The sequence below is a fragment of the Mytilus galloprovincialis genome, chromosome 1 (genome assembly GCF_965363235.1).
Source record: "Mytilus galloprovincialis chromosome 1, xbMytGall1.hap1.1, whole genome shotgun sequence".
Lineage (NCBI taxonomy): Eukaryota > Metazoa > Mollusca > Bivalvia > Mytilida > Mytilidae > Mytilus > Mytilus galloprovincialis.
In genome coordinates, this window is record NC_134838.1 from 47,212,871 (window position 1) to 47,231,128 (window position 18,258).

At 33.3% G+C, this 18,258-nt stretch overlaps 1 protein-coding gene across 2 annotated transcripts; it reads left to right on the top strand.

The window, feature by feature from the left end:
* The first annotated feature begins 5,828 nt into the window (after positions 1–5,828).
* On the top strand, positions 5,829–15,055 carry LOC143076185 (microfibril-associated glycoprotein 4-like). 2 transcript variants are annotated; one of them, XM_076251883.1, is made up of 7 exons: positions 5,829–5,950; positions 6,120–6,248; positions 8,231–8,359; positions 8,915–9,045; positions 11,898–11,994; positions 12,661–12,825; positions 14,759–15,055. In XM_076251883.1, exons 1-7 carry the CDS (start codon positions 5,863–5,865, stop codon positions 15,004–15,006), a joined length of 987 nt encoding a protein of 328 aa, XP_076107998.1. In that variant the 5' UTR covers positions 5,829–5,862; the 3' UTR covers positions 15,007–15,055. The 2 variants fall into 2 exon arrangements, with proteins under 2 accessions (XP_076107998.1, XP_076108004.1); XM_076251889.1 differs by lacking the exon at positions 8,231–8,359.
* Positions 15,056–18,258: the final 3,203 nt, after the last annotated feature.

An 18,258-nucleotide genomic window follows, 5' to 3' on the forward strand; every position in this document is an offset into this window, starting at 1 on the left:
TTTATCTCTATCTATAACATATTCAAGATAATATCCGAAAATCAACGGGTTGTCCGATTCATCTGAAAATTTCAGAACAGATAGATCTCAACCTAATGAACATTTTATCTCTATCTATAACAATATTCAAGATAATATCCAAAAACTGCAAAATTTCCTGAAAATTACTCGGAAAATCAACGGGTCTAAGTCTGATTCATCTGAAAATTTCAGAACAGATAGATTTTAACCTAATGAACATTTTATCTCTATCTATAACAATATTCAAGATAATATCCAAAAACTGCAAAATTTCCTGAAAATTACTCGGAAAATCAACGGGTTGTCTGATTCATCTGAAAATTTCAGAACAGATAGAACTCAGCCTAATGAACATTTTTACCCCAGTCAGATTTACTCGTTATGCTTAAGTTTCAGAGATATAAGCCAAACACTGCATTTTACCCCTTTGTTCTATTTTTAGCCATGGCGGCCATCTTGGTTGTCGGGCCAGATCATCTAACAATATTTTTAACTAGATACCCCAATGATGATTATGAACAAGTTTGATTAAATTTTGCCCAGTAGTTTCAGAGGAGAAGATTTTTGTAAAAGTTAACAGACGATGACGGACGACGGACGCCAAGTGATGAGAAAAGCTCACTTGGCCTTTTAGGTTCAACAAAGGCCAGAGGCTCATGACATGGGACAGGATTAAATATGATTTACGGGATCTCAATTCTCCCCTATTCATCTACCCAAAGTAGAATAAACAAACACACAGCAACAAGCACAATAAATCTCAGTTTAAAGAAACCCCAGTTAGATGGTAGAAAAGGTGTCGGAAGAAACTGGACAAAATGACAATGATATAGAGATAAACAAAGGACTACTAAGTCTAATAGTTTCTGACATGCTAGCTCCAGACCTCAATTATATTTATTAAGGTCTTTCCTTTTTCAAGAGGGAAAGACCTTACTGTATTTCTTCTGTTTATTATTATTCTTCCGCCAAACTTTGACGAAGTTAGCAGCCTTAACCGTAAGACGTGTCGCTTTCATGTTCACACTTTGTATCGGTGTCATGAATACCTATCCGGAACTCACCCTGTGAGTTGAAATATTTTGTCGGTTCGGAGTAATCCTTCCGAAACCCAAAAACCCTGTTATCGTTCCAACACCGTAACCGTAATAGGTAGAAAAAAAAACAAAGGGTGAAATTTGTTCAGGACCAGACCCCGGTTCTTCGTCACATTTGGATCGAAAGGATTCAACGACTCATTGGTAGGGTTAGGCCCCTATGAAAATTAACCGTTGTCGGTTGGCCACCAAAACTCAGAAACCGTAAGTCGTAGACACCTAGGATCTTCACCATTCATCATCAATTCATGTGACTTTAAAAAATACCTCAAGGTCAAATGTGTATGTTGACCTTGACCTTTGACTTAACACCTTGTTATGGGATAATCTCAGAAACCATTATACTTACAGAAGTTTTGAATAGTGGAAAATGTTTGGGTCATTAAGGCGCAACTTTGTTACATTTTGACCGAAGAGATTTGACCTTTCTGTAAGGGGCATAACCCCTGATTTAGGTTTCTGAAAAGACAAAATCAGCTTTTACTATATAACCAAAGATCCTAGAACCATGGGGTCTTCAGCAATGACATTGGGGACTAATGACCTTGATAAAGGTCACAAAGTCAAGGTCAAGGTCATGTCCCAGATAGCGAATTATGTGTTTTTGACCTTATTTTAAGGATTTCTAATGTGTTTTAAATGTTTTTAAGGTTGACCTTGACCTTTGACCTTTCAACTTTTTAGTCGATATCTCAAAAACGGTTAATCTTACAGAAATAGTAAACAATGAAAAATGTTTAGGTGACTGAGGCACAACTTTTTTACATTTTGACCGAAAGGATTTGGCATATTCTTAAGGGGCATAACCCCCGTTAACGGTTTCTGAAAAGGTAAAATTAGCTTTAACTCTTGAACGAAAAGTCATAGACCCAGGGGTCTTTTACAATGACATTGTGGACCAATGACCTTCACAAAGGTTACAAGGTCAAAAGTCAAGGTCATGTCCAAATTATCGAATTTGTTGTTTTTGTCATTTTTTAACGGTTTTCAATGCATTCTACGTCTATTGGAACATGTACTTTACATTTCGAAAAGGAAAGACCTCTCAATTGTTCAAGAACAATTGACATTTTAATTATGTTTATTATTATGAAAAGAAGGATATATGATTACCAATCATACAACTGTCCACCAAAGTATAAATGAACTTGATGTAAGCAACCGTACGGCATTCAATGAAAAACAAATATGACAGATACGAACCAATGACGATCACTGAACTACAGGCGTCCAACTTGAAACAGACACATACAGAATGTGGCCTTGGTGAAACATGCTATTGATTGATCCCCAAAACTGGAACAGTAGTGTCACAGCACAACATAAGAACAATCTATAAAAATCAGCTGGGAAAATGCGGAAAAGGCAGAAAAAACATTAAACAAAAACAGATCGGACGTTACAATGTATTTATACATCCCAAACAACAACAAAAAAAGCACAAAATTACAGATCTGAGAGTATGCGCATTTACTGATAGCTAGTTCAAAGCCACTCATAACTCATAAATCATCATGGATCTAAGAGTAAAATATCAATTATTACACAGACAACATCTAAAAGATTTAGTGTAAAGACGTCATTAACAGTCTATAAAAAATGACCTTGTGCCCTGCCAAACTATAGGTACTTTTAAGTATCGACAGATTGTAGTACCGTGTAAGTGCATAATTGTGTGTATAACAATAATATTTAGTATTGTCAACGGTTAACCGGTTAACCGTTACCGAATACCAAAAAAGCTAACCGGTTAACCGGACATTTTTTCAATTCAAATAGATTTCATATAAATTTGTATTGAAATCATTAAATAGTTGTGTTTTCTTTAAAAAAATGTTGTCGTGGTAATTAATTTGACGGATCAATTGTCCAGTATACTGATTGGTATTGTTAATCCACCTAGAGTCTCTCAAGAGCCTGTATCGCTCATCTGACTCTACTTGGGTTTTTGAAATCATATAAAAAAAGATAAAATTTGGCGACAAAGTAACAACACGTGGCCAGCACCTCATAAGGAAAGGAACATTCATGATTTCATTCAATTCAGTGGTTCTCTAGAAGGAGACTTTTGTATCCTATATTAAACTAAGCCCCCCGCTGGCGGCCATCTTTGATGATGGATCGGCTACAAAGTATCGACACTTGGTCAGCATCTCATAAGGAACATTTATGCTATGTTTGGTTTCATTCCATTCAGTCGTTCTTTAAAAGAAGAAATTTGTATGTATTTCCCATAGGGACCTTTGTTAAACTATTAAGTCCCCCCACTGGTGGCCATATTGGATGTTGGATCGACAACAATGTAACAACAATTGGTCAGCATCTCATAAGGAACATTCATGCTATGTTTGGTTTCATTCCGGTCAGTGGTTCTCTAAAAGAAGACATTTGTATGTATTTCCCATAGGGTCCTATGTTGAACTAAGTCCCCCGCTGGCGGCCATCTTGGATGATGCGTTGGCTACGAAGTAACAACACTTGGTCAGCACCTCATAAGAAACATTCATGCTATGTTTGGTTTCATTCCATTCAGTTGTTCTCTAAAAGAAGTCATTTGTATGCATTTCCCATAGGGTCCTATGTTAAACTAAGTCCCATGCTGGCGGCCATCTTGGATGATGGATCGGCTACAAAGTAACAACACTTGGTCAACACCTCATAAGGATCATTCATGCTATGTTTGGTTTCATTCCATTCAGTGGTTCTCTAAAAGAAGTCATTTGTATGCATTTCCCACAGAGTCCTATGTTAAACTAAGTCCCATGCTGGCGGCCATCTTGGATGATGGATCAGCTACAAAGTAACAACACTTGGTCAGCACCTCATAAGGAACATTAATGCCAGGTTTGGTTTCATCCCAATCAGCGGTTCTCTAAAAGAAGTCATTTGTATGCATTTTCCATAGGGTCCTATGTTAAACTAAGTCCCCCGCTGGCGGCCATCTTGGATGACGGATCGGCAACAAAGTAACAACACTTGGTCAGCACCTCATAAGGAACATTCGTGCCATGTTTGGTTTTATTCCATTCAGTGGTTCTCTAGAAGAAGTTCAAAATGTAAAAAGTTAAAGACGACGACGACGGACGACGACGACGGACGACAGACGACGGACGCCAAGTGATGAGAAAAGCTCACTTGTCCCTTCGGGCCAGGTGAGCTAAAAATATAAAATTAATTAAAATTTAAGATCTTAAGGAAACATAATTAGTTTCATGTTTTTATAGCAGTAATTTTTAATCAGTAATACAATTAAATTTTACGATTTACTTCATTATTTCACTTTTGATCTTATATTGTGTAGACCTACATCTGAATGTCCAATCTCCGTCGTGCAAGTCTTTGTCATAACTAAATGCTAAATCAAAAACTGTAAAAAGCAAACCAACGTGAATGTAATCAATGTATACTTGATGGTACGAGTATCAGGATTAATCAATTTTAATTGAAACACCTCAAATTATTTTTGGAGACAACAAGACAAAATGGAAGAATCATCGGTTTCAGACATATTCAATTCTACGAGATCAAGACGGTTTTTTCTTTATTTTTCAATTTGAAGTTAGTACAAACGCCATAATTGATACCGTGTATTTGATTATTAAAAGTCAAACTTCGACAGGAATCTTCACAGACAAGACTTATAAAACCAAAGGCCAAACTTCAATTCATAAATTTATAAAAACGTTAATGTATGACTTGGATGGAATTTAGTCACATTGACACTCATACCACATCTTCTTATATCGATGTGTAGGGTACTTTTGATAAGGCCTTCAAACATTAACTTAAACTACCGGTTAACCGGTTAATCGGTCGAACGATTATACGAGTAACCGGTTAGGCAAAAGTATACGATTTGACAACACTAATAATATTTATTTAGTTTTTTTACTGATAACAAAATGAATATCATACCAATAAATAAAGGCAACAGTAGTATACCGCTGTTCGAAATTCATAAATCGATTGAGAAAAAAAACAAATCCGGGTTGCAAACTAAAACAGAGGGAAACGCATAAAATATAAGAGAACTACGACACAACAGAAACCCATAATTGGATTGTAACACACACATAAAAACGAACTATAATATAACAATGGCCATTTTCCTGACTTGGTACAGGACATTTTAAGCAAACAAATGATGGGTTGAACAAGGTTTGTGTGGCATGCCAAACCTCCCGCTTAAATTGCAATGTTAAATATAACATTAAAACGACAACATTACACGACAGGACTACAATACAAATAAATGGGAAAAAATATATAAGACAGAGAAACACACGAATAATAGCCAACAAAAGGTACCTGGTTTAAAATTTAATACGACAGACGTACGTTTCGTCCACACAAGACCAACCAGTGACGCTCAGATGAAAAAAAAATTGAAAGCCAAAACTAGTACAAAGTTCAAGAGCACTGAGGACCAAACGTTCAAAGATCTATTAGATTGTTTTCGTCCAGAACATTTATTTCATTTTAGTCTATTCGACGTTAGGCAAAGTTGGCATCAATCTGTCAACATAATGACAACTATTGCAAATTAAAAAGGTAGAATTTCACAACTTACTAAAAAAAATCACACATTCTATATGCGATTGGAACTTTACCAATATAGCATTTTATATGACAGTATGTAACAGATGGAGCGTATTTGGTTACATATGAATATATATTAATATTTTCTATTTAACAAAATCAGATGTGAATTATTTTTGAGGACACAGTTCACTAAGATATCATAATGGTTGTATGGTCTGTGCTGTTGTTAACTGTATTTGTTGTTAGTCATTCCTTTGCGGATAACTTCAATAATAAGAAATGCCAACCTGGTAAATATTTTTTTTTAAATTTTAATCAAGAAAATGAAAAAAGATGTCACCATCAATTACAATAATTCTAAATCGTATAAATCGTAAATATCAAGTATTTCCTTTACTGATCTATACTTATGTTAAATTTGCCGTTCGTGTCGAATAAGTAGTCGAATTTTATTTAAAGGTGTGACCTTTCACGGCGATACAGCTGACAAAATTTTAGAACTACTTTCCAATAGTGGTGGTAGTAAACAAAACAGGAAGTCCAATAACAGCAATGAAAAACCGGAAAAAGATAAAGGACCATGTTCAGGTAACACTATTTTTGGAAACTTCATGATACTTAAAAATAAACCAGAAAAAAAATGAATTTACGACTGTTACGTGTAGTTTGACGTTTCACTCGCCTGTAGGCGGTCCTCGGTGCATGCCGAGTGGTTTAGATACTCCAACTACTGTAGCACCAGCCAGTCAACACAGAGTTAGAATCCCGCTTAACTCCAATCTTAATTGACTAGGATTGTCAGTTTTTCTACAGAAGGTTGGCTGTACTCCCCGGGCACTCCGGCATCCTCTATAAATAGAAACTGACCGCCACGACATAGTAAAATAGTGATAAAAGTACATTTTATCAGAGCCGGTTCTATTATCCGTATTTGTCGTAACTTACGTAACGATAGAGATACATGTGTATGTAAATGCAATACAATATGACTAAGATAGTGGTAATTTCATTTTATCTGGGTAATGTTTCGTACACATGATCTTTCCTATAAATCTGAGACTACTTTGTGTTGTAGTAGTCTCAGTATAAATACATAACCATAGCACTCATTGGGGTTGAACAATTAGTACCAATTGTAATACTCACTATATGACTCAAAGTAATTCTTTCCTGAGTAATATTATTCGTGACTAAAAACAAAAACTATCATAGTTGTTTACCCATTTATAATTTGATACTTTTATTTTGTTTTTATGATTCTAAAATTTGTTAAAAAAGCAGTGATGAATGAGAATATGTAGTCAATCTTTCGATTTAACATTTTAATATTATAGCCAGTAGTATACGTAATATCATAATCATTTATACGCACCCGTAGGCGGGCTTCACCTGTATCCTAAACAAAAAAAGATTGACATCACACTAAACTCCGAAACATATTAAGATGAATCCCCATCCCCAAAATAAACAAGAAAAACATTAAAAACTAACAAAGGTTTATGACTTGAGACAGTCTTAAAAATGCGACGTGAATAAACATGATTTATTGGATTCCTATTCTCCCCTTTATATCTACCCAATGTAGAATAAACATTAAGCAATACGCACACTAAAACTAAACTTAAAGAAACACAAGTCCGATGATAGAATAGGTGTCGGAAGAAACTGGGCAAAATGACAATGATATATAGATAAACAAAGGACTACTAGCAGTTTCTGATGTGCAAGCTTTAGACCTCAATTATACCTATTAATATTATGTATATATTATTATGAAAATAAGGAGATTAATTGTCAATCAGACAACTATCCGTCATAGTTTAAATGAGCTTGCTTTAAGCAACCGTACGGCATTAAAAAACAACCCATACCGTGTAGAAATATATCTTAAAAAACTTAAAAAATCAAAGGCATCGTCATAAATAAAATTATATAAAACAATTCAATTTAGAAAACTTTCCTTTGCGGATAACTTCAATGATAAGAAATGCCAGTCTGGTTAACTATTTTTTTTAAATTTTAATCAAGAAAATGTATTTTATGTCGCGTTAAATTATAATTCGTTTTACTGAACGATAGGAATACAAACTTATTTAAAATATCGATAATATATTGTAAAAAAAATATTACATGATATTTGATATGTCCTAGAAATTTCAGTTTCATGGAAAATTCTTTTAATTCTGCGAACTATCTTGTATATAAAAAAAAAGATGTGGTATGATTGCCAATGAGACAACTATCCACAAAAGACCAAAATGACACAAACATTAACAATTATAGGTCACCGTACGGCCTTCAACAATGAGCAAAGCCCATACCGCATATAGTCAGCTATAAAAGGCCCCGATAAGACAATGTAAAACAATTCAAGCGAGAAAACTAACGGCCTTATTTATGTAAAAAAATTAAATTGTACCTGCTTGTAATAGAATTTAACAAAGATGTCACCATCAATTACAATAATTCTAAATCGTATAAATCGTAAATATCAAGTATTTCCTTTACTGATCTATACTTATGTTAAATTTGCCGTTCGTGTCGAATAAGTAGTCGAATTTTATTTAAAGGTGTGACCTTTCACGGCGATACAGCTGACAAAATTTTAGAACTACTTTCCAATAGTGGTGGTAGTAAACAAAACAGGAAGTCCAATAACAGCAATGAAAAGCCGGAAAAAAATAAAGGATCATGTTCAGGTAACACTCTTATTTTGAAAACTTCATGATACTTAAACAAAAACTAGAAAAAAATGAATTTACGACTGTTACGTGTAGTTTGACGTTTCACTCGGCTGTAGGAGGGGCTCGGTTGCCGAGTGGTCTAGGTAATCCAACTACTGTAGCACTGGCCAGAACACAGAGCTAGAATCCCTCTTTATAATTTGATATTTTTATTTTGTTTGGTGATTCTAAAATTTGCAAAAAAAACAGATGAGTGTTGAATGAGATTATGTAGACGATTTTTCGATTTTGCATTTTTAAAATACTATAGCTAGTAGTATAGTTTTTTACGCAATATTATTATCATTTACATGTTTTGGAGTTTAGTGTGACGTTCATTTCCATTGCACTAGACGTATACATTTTGTATAGTGTCCAGCTTATGGTCGCCTCCGGGTGCGAAAAACTATTAGAATATCGAAAAGATTTAAGATTGAATAGATAAATTGAAATTAAATTAATTATATATCTGTTAAAATGTATTAAATGTATGGACAATTCAGCAAATTCTACATAGTACATTAATTGTAGTCAAAAGACCATCGGATTGTGGTGACTTGGAGAAATCTACGTGTAAAAGTGGAATTTACAAGATCTACCCTGAAAAAACTTCCACTTTCGACGTCTTCTGTGAAATGGAGAAGCATGGCGGGGGCTGGACAGTGAGTATTCATTAAATCAAACGTTTTGTTTTCAAAGCAAATCAACCTGGTTCCAAGTTCAAGATATACTGAATACCCTATGAAAATTTTGTTACGAATTTGACAAAAAAAGGTGCAAAAATACCAAGATCAACAGCATAAAAACAAATAAAAATCAAATGCAGTATAGAACTTTATTTGAATTTAAAAGTAGGAAATCTGCAATTAGGAATGTTTACTAGAGAGGTTAAAGTGGTAAAGGGGGGCTGGGTTTGTGTGTGTTAAAAAACGAACGTGATTGCTAATATCGAAAAAAAACGGAGTCAGCATTCGCTATAGATTAAAACAAAAAAAAACCAATACAAAGGTGTTCAGTCAGGATTATTATAAACAACGGAAAGATAACAGATGAACACAAAGGCGAAGTCTGCAAATGGCAGGTAGAGTAATACCTTAGTCGTAATTAATAAACAAATTAAATATTATACATACTAAAGACCGATGGTCTGTTATCTGTACCATGTGTAAATGCATCAATCTACAAGTCTTTCGAAAAGGTCATATAGATATGGAACTCTCAAAATATAAAATATTCGAAATACCGAACTCCAAAGAAAATTCAAAACGGAAATTCTTTTAATTTCCATTTAAGTCAAACAGACTTAAAAGGAAATTTTGCTTTAAAAAATGATAACAGCAGTTTGTTTATTCAGGTTTCTCATTAAATGAGAAAGTATAATATAATGATGAATCCACCGGTTTTAACTGAAGAAGTTCTTATTAAAAAGAGAATAACATGTGTCATAGGAGTGCAAACATAATAATAATAAAATGTTCAAAGGTTCAGGAAAACACGGAAATTAATTTATTTTAAACATATTTTATTTCAAAAAATCATGTACATGACATACACATATAAATACAGTGATACAATAATACTAAGGGATTCGGAAACAAGGTTTCCCTTATATTAATCCGTCTCCCTGTAAAAAAAAAAGATAAAGGGAAATAACTGCAAATAAAAAAGTAGATTTTTTTTTCGTCAGATCTTTCCCATAAATATATGTACCGGCGGCGGAGTGTGTTTACATGACTTTGTCAAGACTGTCTCACCCAATTACGATTCTATTCATGCACGAAGGACGCTATAAGCCAAATCGCTTCGAATCTACCAAAAATTGTTGCACTTGTTTAAACACGAATAGATTTTCCTCTTGATTGAGGTTATTGCGGCCAAATAAGAGTGTTTCTATATTGTATGGAAATGGAAATTTTTCTATCGTACGTTTTCGGACAAGGGAGTAATTATAACACTCGAGAAGAAAATGCTTACTGCTCTCGAATCTACCACAGGTACAGTTTTTACTTTCTACAAAATTTCTCTTAAATAAATGTTCGTTCATATTGCTACAATCCATCCGAAGTCTAGCATGAAGTATCTGACCTTTCCTGTCTCCATAAAAATAATAATTTGGTATTTTATTTACATTTTGATTAAGGTAACGTTTAAGTGTAAACTTAGATGGACGTAATCTGATATCGTCCGGAATAGCATTCCAGGATCGAATAACTGAGGGAAGAAAAGATTTCTAGTAAAATGCAGTTCTACACTTTATATATTGCGTGTCATTCGTTCGTCTTGTGTCATAATTATGAATATTAAACAATTGTTGAGGAATAATATCGCTTAAATAATCAGGGGTCTTATTATGAAACATTTCATGAAATTTTACAATTTTGTGTTTTTCACGTCTTTCTGATAGTAACTCCCATCCAGTTTCGTCGTATAATTTATTTATGGACGATAACTTAGTACCACCAGTAACTATCCTAGCCGCTTCAAGTTGCATATTTTCTAGTTTATCACTTAAATAGTCTGGAATGTTGTCCCAAATAATATCTGTATATTCAAATAAAGGCCGGATAAAACTTAAATATATAGTTTGTAAATACTTTCTTTTCAATTTGAATTTCAAGGCACGATATAAAATAAATCTAGGTGTTATCTTTTCAATTATTGTATTGACATGAGAATGCCATGAACCATCTTCATGAAAAATTAAACCAAGGTGTTTAAGGCTTTCTACTTCTGAAATCATATCATCATTTATATAAAGAGGTGGTTGATGGGGTTTTACTGATTTCTTGGAAATTGTCATAGCTTCTGTCTTTTTTGCATTAAAGTTTACTAGCCATTGAACTGACCAATTGTTGTCTCTATGTCAGAATTAAGTTTGCTCGCTGCTGCATATTCATCTTCAACTACTATGAAAAGGGAAGTATCGTCAGCATATATTTTTATATTACAGTCTATGTCGTTTACAATGTCATTTATATATACTAAAAAAAGTAAGGAGCCTAATATTGATCCTTGAGGGACGCCAGCATATACACCAAAAGTGTCCGAGGATTGACCTGAAATAACAACTTTTTGTTTTCGATTTGATAAATAGCTCATAAACCACTTTAATAGGTTTCCTCTTATACCAATATTTTTAAGTTTATAAATTAGACCTTCATGCCAGACTCGATCGAAAGCACGACTTATATCAAAAAAGACAATACGAATCTCTTTTCCTGCGTCAAGAGCTTTGCCAAATAAATCTGTTATGTGTAGAATCTCCAGGCATGAAACCTGACTGGGCACTTGTTTTTATAACCTGACTGGGCACTTGTTATTATATTATGTTTTGTTAAAAAGTTAAAGAAATGCTTAAAAACACAACGTTCCATACTCTTACCAATGATCGACAAAAGTGTCCACTCTTGCTGGAAATTAATTTCAACCAAAATGCTGTAAAATAATGGAAAAAATATATAAATAACCTTCAGTTATTTTTGTTTCACGACCTTTCGTTTAATTTGATTTGTAGGTATTTCAGCGAAGGATGAATGGTAAAATCAATTTCTTTAGAAAATGGGAATCGTATAAAACTGGATTTGGAAATTTGAATGGAGAACATTGGTTAGGTAATAACAATATTGCAAAATAATTTTGCTTTTTTGAATGTTCAATATTTTTTTCTTCCTCTTTCATCACTCACCAAAGAATTTGATAAAATATCAAGTCTTACAATACATAAGAAATTAAGGTAATTTCACCGAAGTCTGTTTAATTTCTTTCATTTACGAAACGAAGGTTTGAAAAATATAGCTGTACCTTAAGAATTCGTATTACTAACAGGATAGCATATCTTTTTTGACGGTAATGTTGTTAATAGATGTAGAGCTCGGCAATTAAGAAACGATCCATGTACACTTATTTGTTCTTTACATAAATAGATTTTTAGGGAATAGGGATACTATTTGATTAAACATTATAGTAAGATATTTGAAATTTTTGAGTTTTGTCAGTGGGTGTAAGACGACATCTTTATCTAAAATTGGAGGTTAACTAGATTGATATTATTTTTCCATCTATTAAGCTCTTAAAAGCTTATACTAATGTGTGGTGTTTGTTTTGCTCGGCTCTGAAAGGCACATTTTTAGTATCTTTGGTGGAAAATTGTCTTATTTGTAATAATATTCCTTATTCTAATTCAATTTTATTTTTCAAGCTAATTTGATTAAAACACCTTATTTCCTTCCAATCTTTTAAAACCTTGAATTTACAGTGAAAAATGAATTATTTTACAGGAAATGAACACTTGCATAAGCTGACTTCACACGGAAAGTACTCGCTTCGGATAGACATGTCAGACTTCAAAAACAACCACAGACATGCTGTATATAACAAATTCTTTGTTGGAAGTGAAAGCGCAGGATATAAATTAGACGTCACTGGCTACTCGGGTGATGCAGGTGAGATAAACCTATCAAATTGAATATTAATACTACTAAAACACAAACTCTAGACTTTGACCGTTCTTCCGTTTCGTTCCGTCTAACAAGTATATTCCTTCAGGGAATTCTTCAGTCCAACAAGTATATTCCGTCACGGATTTCTTCAGTATTACAGGACAGAATGACTTCATATTTGACGAACAGCTTGGCAGTTGTGAAAGTTCTGGTAAAACACATGTGCAAGTGCCTGTGGTTATCTCTTTGTTCTTGAGAATTCGGTCTTGATGACATATTTTTTATAGTCGCAGTTAACCGCGTTTAAAACTTTTAAAGTGTTGGTGATTAAACACTTGGTCTAGTGTATAAACACTTGTATTTTGTTAAAATTTGTAGATACTATTTAAAAAAAACCTTTAAAATATTTGAATCATTTGGCTCTCTCTATGGCGTTCACGTCATATATCCTTTTATCCACGAAAAACCCGGTCGTATAACTGTGAGTTAGGGAGGTCGTGTGCCAAATACAAGTCCGAGTCTGTAGTATTGTTATTTTTTAACATAACAATATCTTTATTGCATATTTGCTGTTACGTCTTAATTATTGGTATTTGCTGCTACTCCGCTATGATAGTTATCAAAGGTACCAGGATTATAATTTAATACGCCAGACGCGCGTTTCGTCTACTTAAGACTCATCAATGACGCTCATGTCAAAATATTTATAAAGTCATTTAAGTACGAAGTTGAAGAGCATTGAGGATCCAAAATTTCAAAAAGTTGTGCCAAATACGGCTAAGGTAATCTATTCCTGGGATAAAAAAAAATCCTTAGTTTTTCGAAAAAGGAGTAGGTTCAGTAAGACCCCTTTTTGGCCCCAAAATATAGCAGTTTTACAAAATTGTTAAAATGTAAACCTTTAGTTATTTATTGGACAGTAGAATGCTTCTGCTACATAAATATGGGCTGTTTTTGACAATACAATGCACATATATCCGGTACTAGCACCATTAAGTCATGCCAAATTACTGAAATCCTCATAATTCTAGCATTTTTGTTAAATTTTAGACGGTTTTCGTGTAAAACGAAAGTGGCCGCATTCGTGTTCATCCTTAATATTGAAATGTAAGTTGTATTTTATGATAATACATAACATATATAAAGGTTGAGGATGAACACGGATGCGGCCACTTTCATTTTTACCAAAAACCATCTGAAAAGTGACATTTTCCGGCATATTAGGTAGATTTTTCATATTTGAGCTTGAATCGGATCGTTTTTAATGACCAAATCTGTTAAAATCTTTCACATAAACTAATTAATTCAAATAGAATAGACACTTAAGTGTTTAAAAAGTGGTCAAAATCATTCGTCAGATGAACCTGAAATTTGAGGCCAAAATCGGTCCTTACCGGACCTACTCCTTTAAAGTTTTGTAAACAGGAAATTTATAAAAAAAAAAATACCACATAATTGATATTCATGTAAACACCGAAGTGCTGACTACTGGGCTGGTGATACCCTCGGGGACGAAACGTCCACCAGCAGTGGCATCGACCCAGTGGTGTAAATAGTTATCAAAGGTACCAGGATTATAATTTAATACGCCAGACGCGCGTTTCGTCTACATAATGAACGTGATATTAAGAATGAAAATAAAAATAACCTCATTTCTGTGTCAGAATAATGTGTCCACCTTTACGATAACATGTCTTCCTGCAGACTGTTTCCTTTGTTTCAAACAAGTTGAAAATCAGGCTAACATGTTGATCAAGTTCAAAACAGGGTTCATGGCTAATATAACAGTATCGTCTTAATAATCATGTAATATTTGTCACTGGAAGTTAAACATCATGTGATCTTTATCGTAATCTATTTATCCCGTAGATATAACAATATTATTCAATTTTATATATCAATTTACTAAACCACAGTTGGTATATTAAACTTCTAGGTGATTCTATGGCGGTGCATCAAAATGGAAAGAAATTTACAACGATTGATAAAGATCAAGACGCACATGTCGAAAACTGCGCTAAATATTATAAGGGTGGCTGGTGGTATGGCGCCTGTCACCAATGCAACTTGAATGGCCTTTATCTGAAAGGAAGCAGCACGTATGGTGAAGGGATTAACTGGTATACATGGAAGGGTCTTAAATACTCACTAAAGACAACAACTATGATGATTCGAAGATCATAAACTGATATACCTAATTCAAGAAAAATAAAGAGAACATATGATGATCGAAGTTTTTGTTGTAATTAATTAGATAAATTTGAAGTCATTCAAGCATACATTTTAGCAGTTGAAAAGGTCTTCGTACTTAGTTAGATCAACATTGTTGTCCTCTTAAACCGTTATAACAGTTTATCGCCATTTATGTTTTGTGATTATGACTTTATTGTTATTGGCATAGATCTAATACAATATTCCATCATGTATCTATTGATATTACGGAATCTTCATTTGGACGGTTATCTCAAACCCTACACTTATTCATGTTGCGCGTACAAATACCACATATAATGGTTGCATACGTTAATTAGGTTAATTTGTAATCACCTAAGCAACACGACGGGTGCCACATGTGGAGCAGGATCTGCTTACCCTTCCCGAGCACCTGAGATCCCCCCTAGTTTTTGGTGGGGTTCGTGTTGTTTATTCTTTAGTTTTCTAGGTTGTGTCATGTGTATTAGTAATTGTTTGTCTATTTGTCTTTTTCATTTTTAGCCATGGCGTTGTCAGTTTATTTTCGATTTATGAGTTTGACTGTCCCTCTGGTATCTTTCGTCCCTCTTTTTTAAGCTTGTATGCTTTAGAATTTCTTTTGTCTTTTATTCTTTCCATATCTAAATCTTGTTAATCCTTTTTCATTATAAAAGAAACCCGATTAAGTTATTATGAAAATAAGAAGATGTGGTATGATAGCCAAAGACGTTAATTTCTGTGTCATTTGGTCTCTTGTGTCCTGTACTTTTTCCTTTATTGTGACATTATTGAATGCGACTTATCACAGAACTTGCACTTATCATGCATGAAATACACGAATAAATTGGAAGTACAGAAGAACAAACTGATGGTGATTATGGGAGAGAGAGAAAACAAAACAAAACATACACAAAGAACACATATAAACACAAAAAGTGTGTCGCGTTTATGGAAAAGGATAAAAAATGCTTATAAGGACAATTATATGAAGGCTTTTCGGAGATCGATACTTGCTTGCATGTGATATACGTCATTTTGCTTCTGGTGTATAGTTGTCTAATTTACAATCTTATCACCTTTTTTATTTTAATGCTGTAGAGTAGCTTAGATAACAAAATGCTTTAGTTTATAAATTTTGGCAGAAATATGAATGTGGAAAATCCAATAACTGTGGAACGACGAATTTCAATGTGGACAATTTAATATAAATACAAGTTTTGAAAGTGACAATGAATATTATCCTAGTAAAAGATTATTTTTAATGTCTAAAGAATCGTCGTTGAAAAATCAGAGAAATTAAGACTTTACTTTGGTGTAGGTAAAAGTTTATTTTCTTCTTCTGAAGAATCAGATGCAGATGTCCCTGATGTAAACAACAATGATGTAGAATTTGTGCCTGACATTTGTTGGTGACCTTAAAAATAATAATATTGAAAATATTATAGATGGTGGTGAAAATGTTAGTACTAGATCTAATAAAAACGAGGTAAATATAAAACTTTGAATTTATTTGGATTAGAAAAAATTCCAACAGATGATGAACTATAGAATTTTGTTAAAATTCAGGTTTATTGCCTAAAACTGTAAAATGCGATCAATGTGGAGATACCCTAAGTTAAGTATACAAAATTATTCGTAGTGGAAGAAAAAGACAACAGTTTAGATTCCAGTATAATAAAAGAAAGTGTAAACGGACAAAAAAAATTCATATTCCTTTGCGTAAAAATACATGGTTTGAAAATGCAAATGATTCTTTACGTAAAAGCTTATTACTTGTATACTGTTTTGTTCACAAATTTCCATATTATTTAGCTATCGGCGAAACTTCTATTTCTTCACAACTGACTCAGACAACGAAGTACAAAGTAATTTGAAAAGAAGAAAATTAGAAAGTTCAAAAGAAACTGTAAATGACTATTTAAATTATTTTCGAGAAATGTGTTGCTATGTAGTTGAAAATATCAAGCCACAGAAAATTGGAGGACCCAGTTTAATGGTTGAAATAGATGAGGCTAAATTTGGAAAAAGAAAGTACAATAGAGGGAGAGTTGTGGACAGAAATTGGGTTCTAGATGGAATTTGTAGAGAGACCAAAGAAATGTTTCTTATGAAAGTGGAAAAGAGAGATAAAGATACTCTAATTCCAATCATAGAACAACATGTTGAAAAGGGAAGTACAATAATAACTGAATGTTGGGCGTCTTATAAATGTTTAGGAAAACAAGGATATCAACACCAAACAGTTAACTACTCTGAAAACTTTGTTGATCCAACTAGTGGTGCATGCACTAACTTAAGTTGAGAATAGGTGGTGGTGCATCAAACGACAACTGCCAACCACACATACAAGATCTAAAACTTTTGATAAACATTTGATGGAATATATGTGGAGAACATTATATTCGGATAAAACATCACATTTTGACAGTTTCATTCAGAACATGTGTAAAGTTGTAAAGTTCGTTGATTTGAGATCAATTATTGCACAATATAAATGAATTAATAATAAATTATAGTTCTAATATTGTTTCATTTTTTCATATTAAATGTTATGACACATATACCTGTTCCAAGAAGTGACGCCCCCTATATCTGTTTGACACCCCCATTTTCCTTAAATCTTACTTAATACCTTGAAAAATAAATATACTAGTATTATTGTTGCACATTAAATATATATCAATTTAATTATATTTTTACAAAGTTTTGGGTGGGGTAGCCATATGGAACTCTTACCGTTTTTTTTTATCTTACCATACAGGTAGAATTCACTTCGTTTTTGTTGGTATCTGGATTAACCATTCCAGAATTTTTCAAATCAGAAGTTTTCTTTAAATTTATACAATAATTTGAAATGGTTTGACTTCTTCATCAGTCGATATAAACATTGTCAGGGTATTTTTGTTTACTTTTATCGGACCGATAACACCCCGTAGACTATGAAACAAAAATTCAGAAAACAAACAAAATTTCAAAGCTGTTGCATTAGTCTCAGCAAAGGTGAATGGTTTCGGAAGTAAAAGTCTCAGAGTATATTGAAAAATAATCATTGATCTGTTGATTAAAGTTCCATAACTCTTGTTCAACAATTTTTTTTTCATCGAAAGTGAACTTTCTTTCACACTTTCTCAATACAAGTTTCATGATAATTAATCAAAGCATTTTGTAATTTCTAACGTCAGTTGAACAGACGTACATTGGGACAACGGCAATACTCTACCGTACTTCGTCATGAAAGAGGGG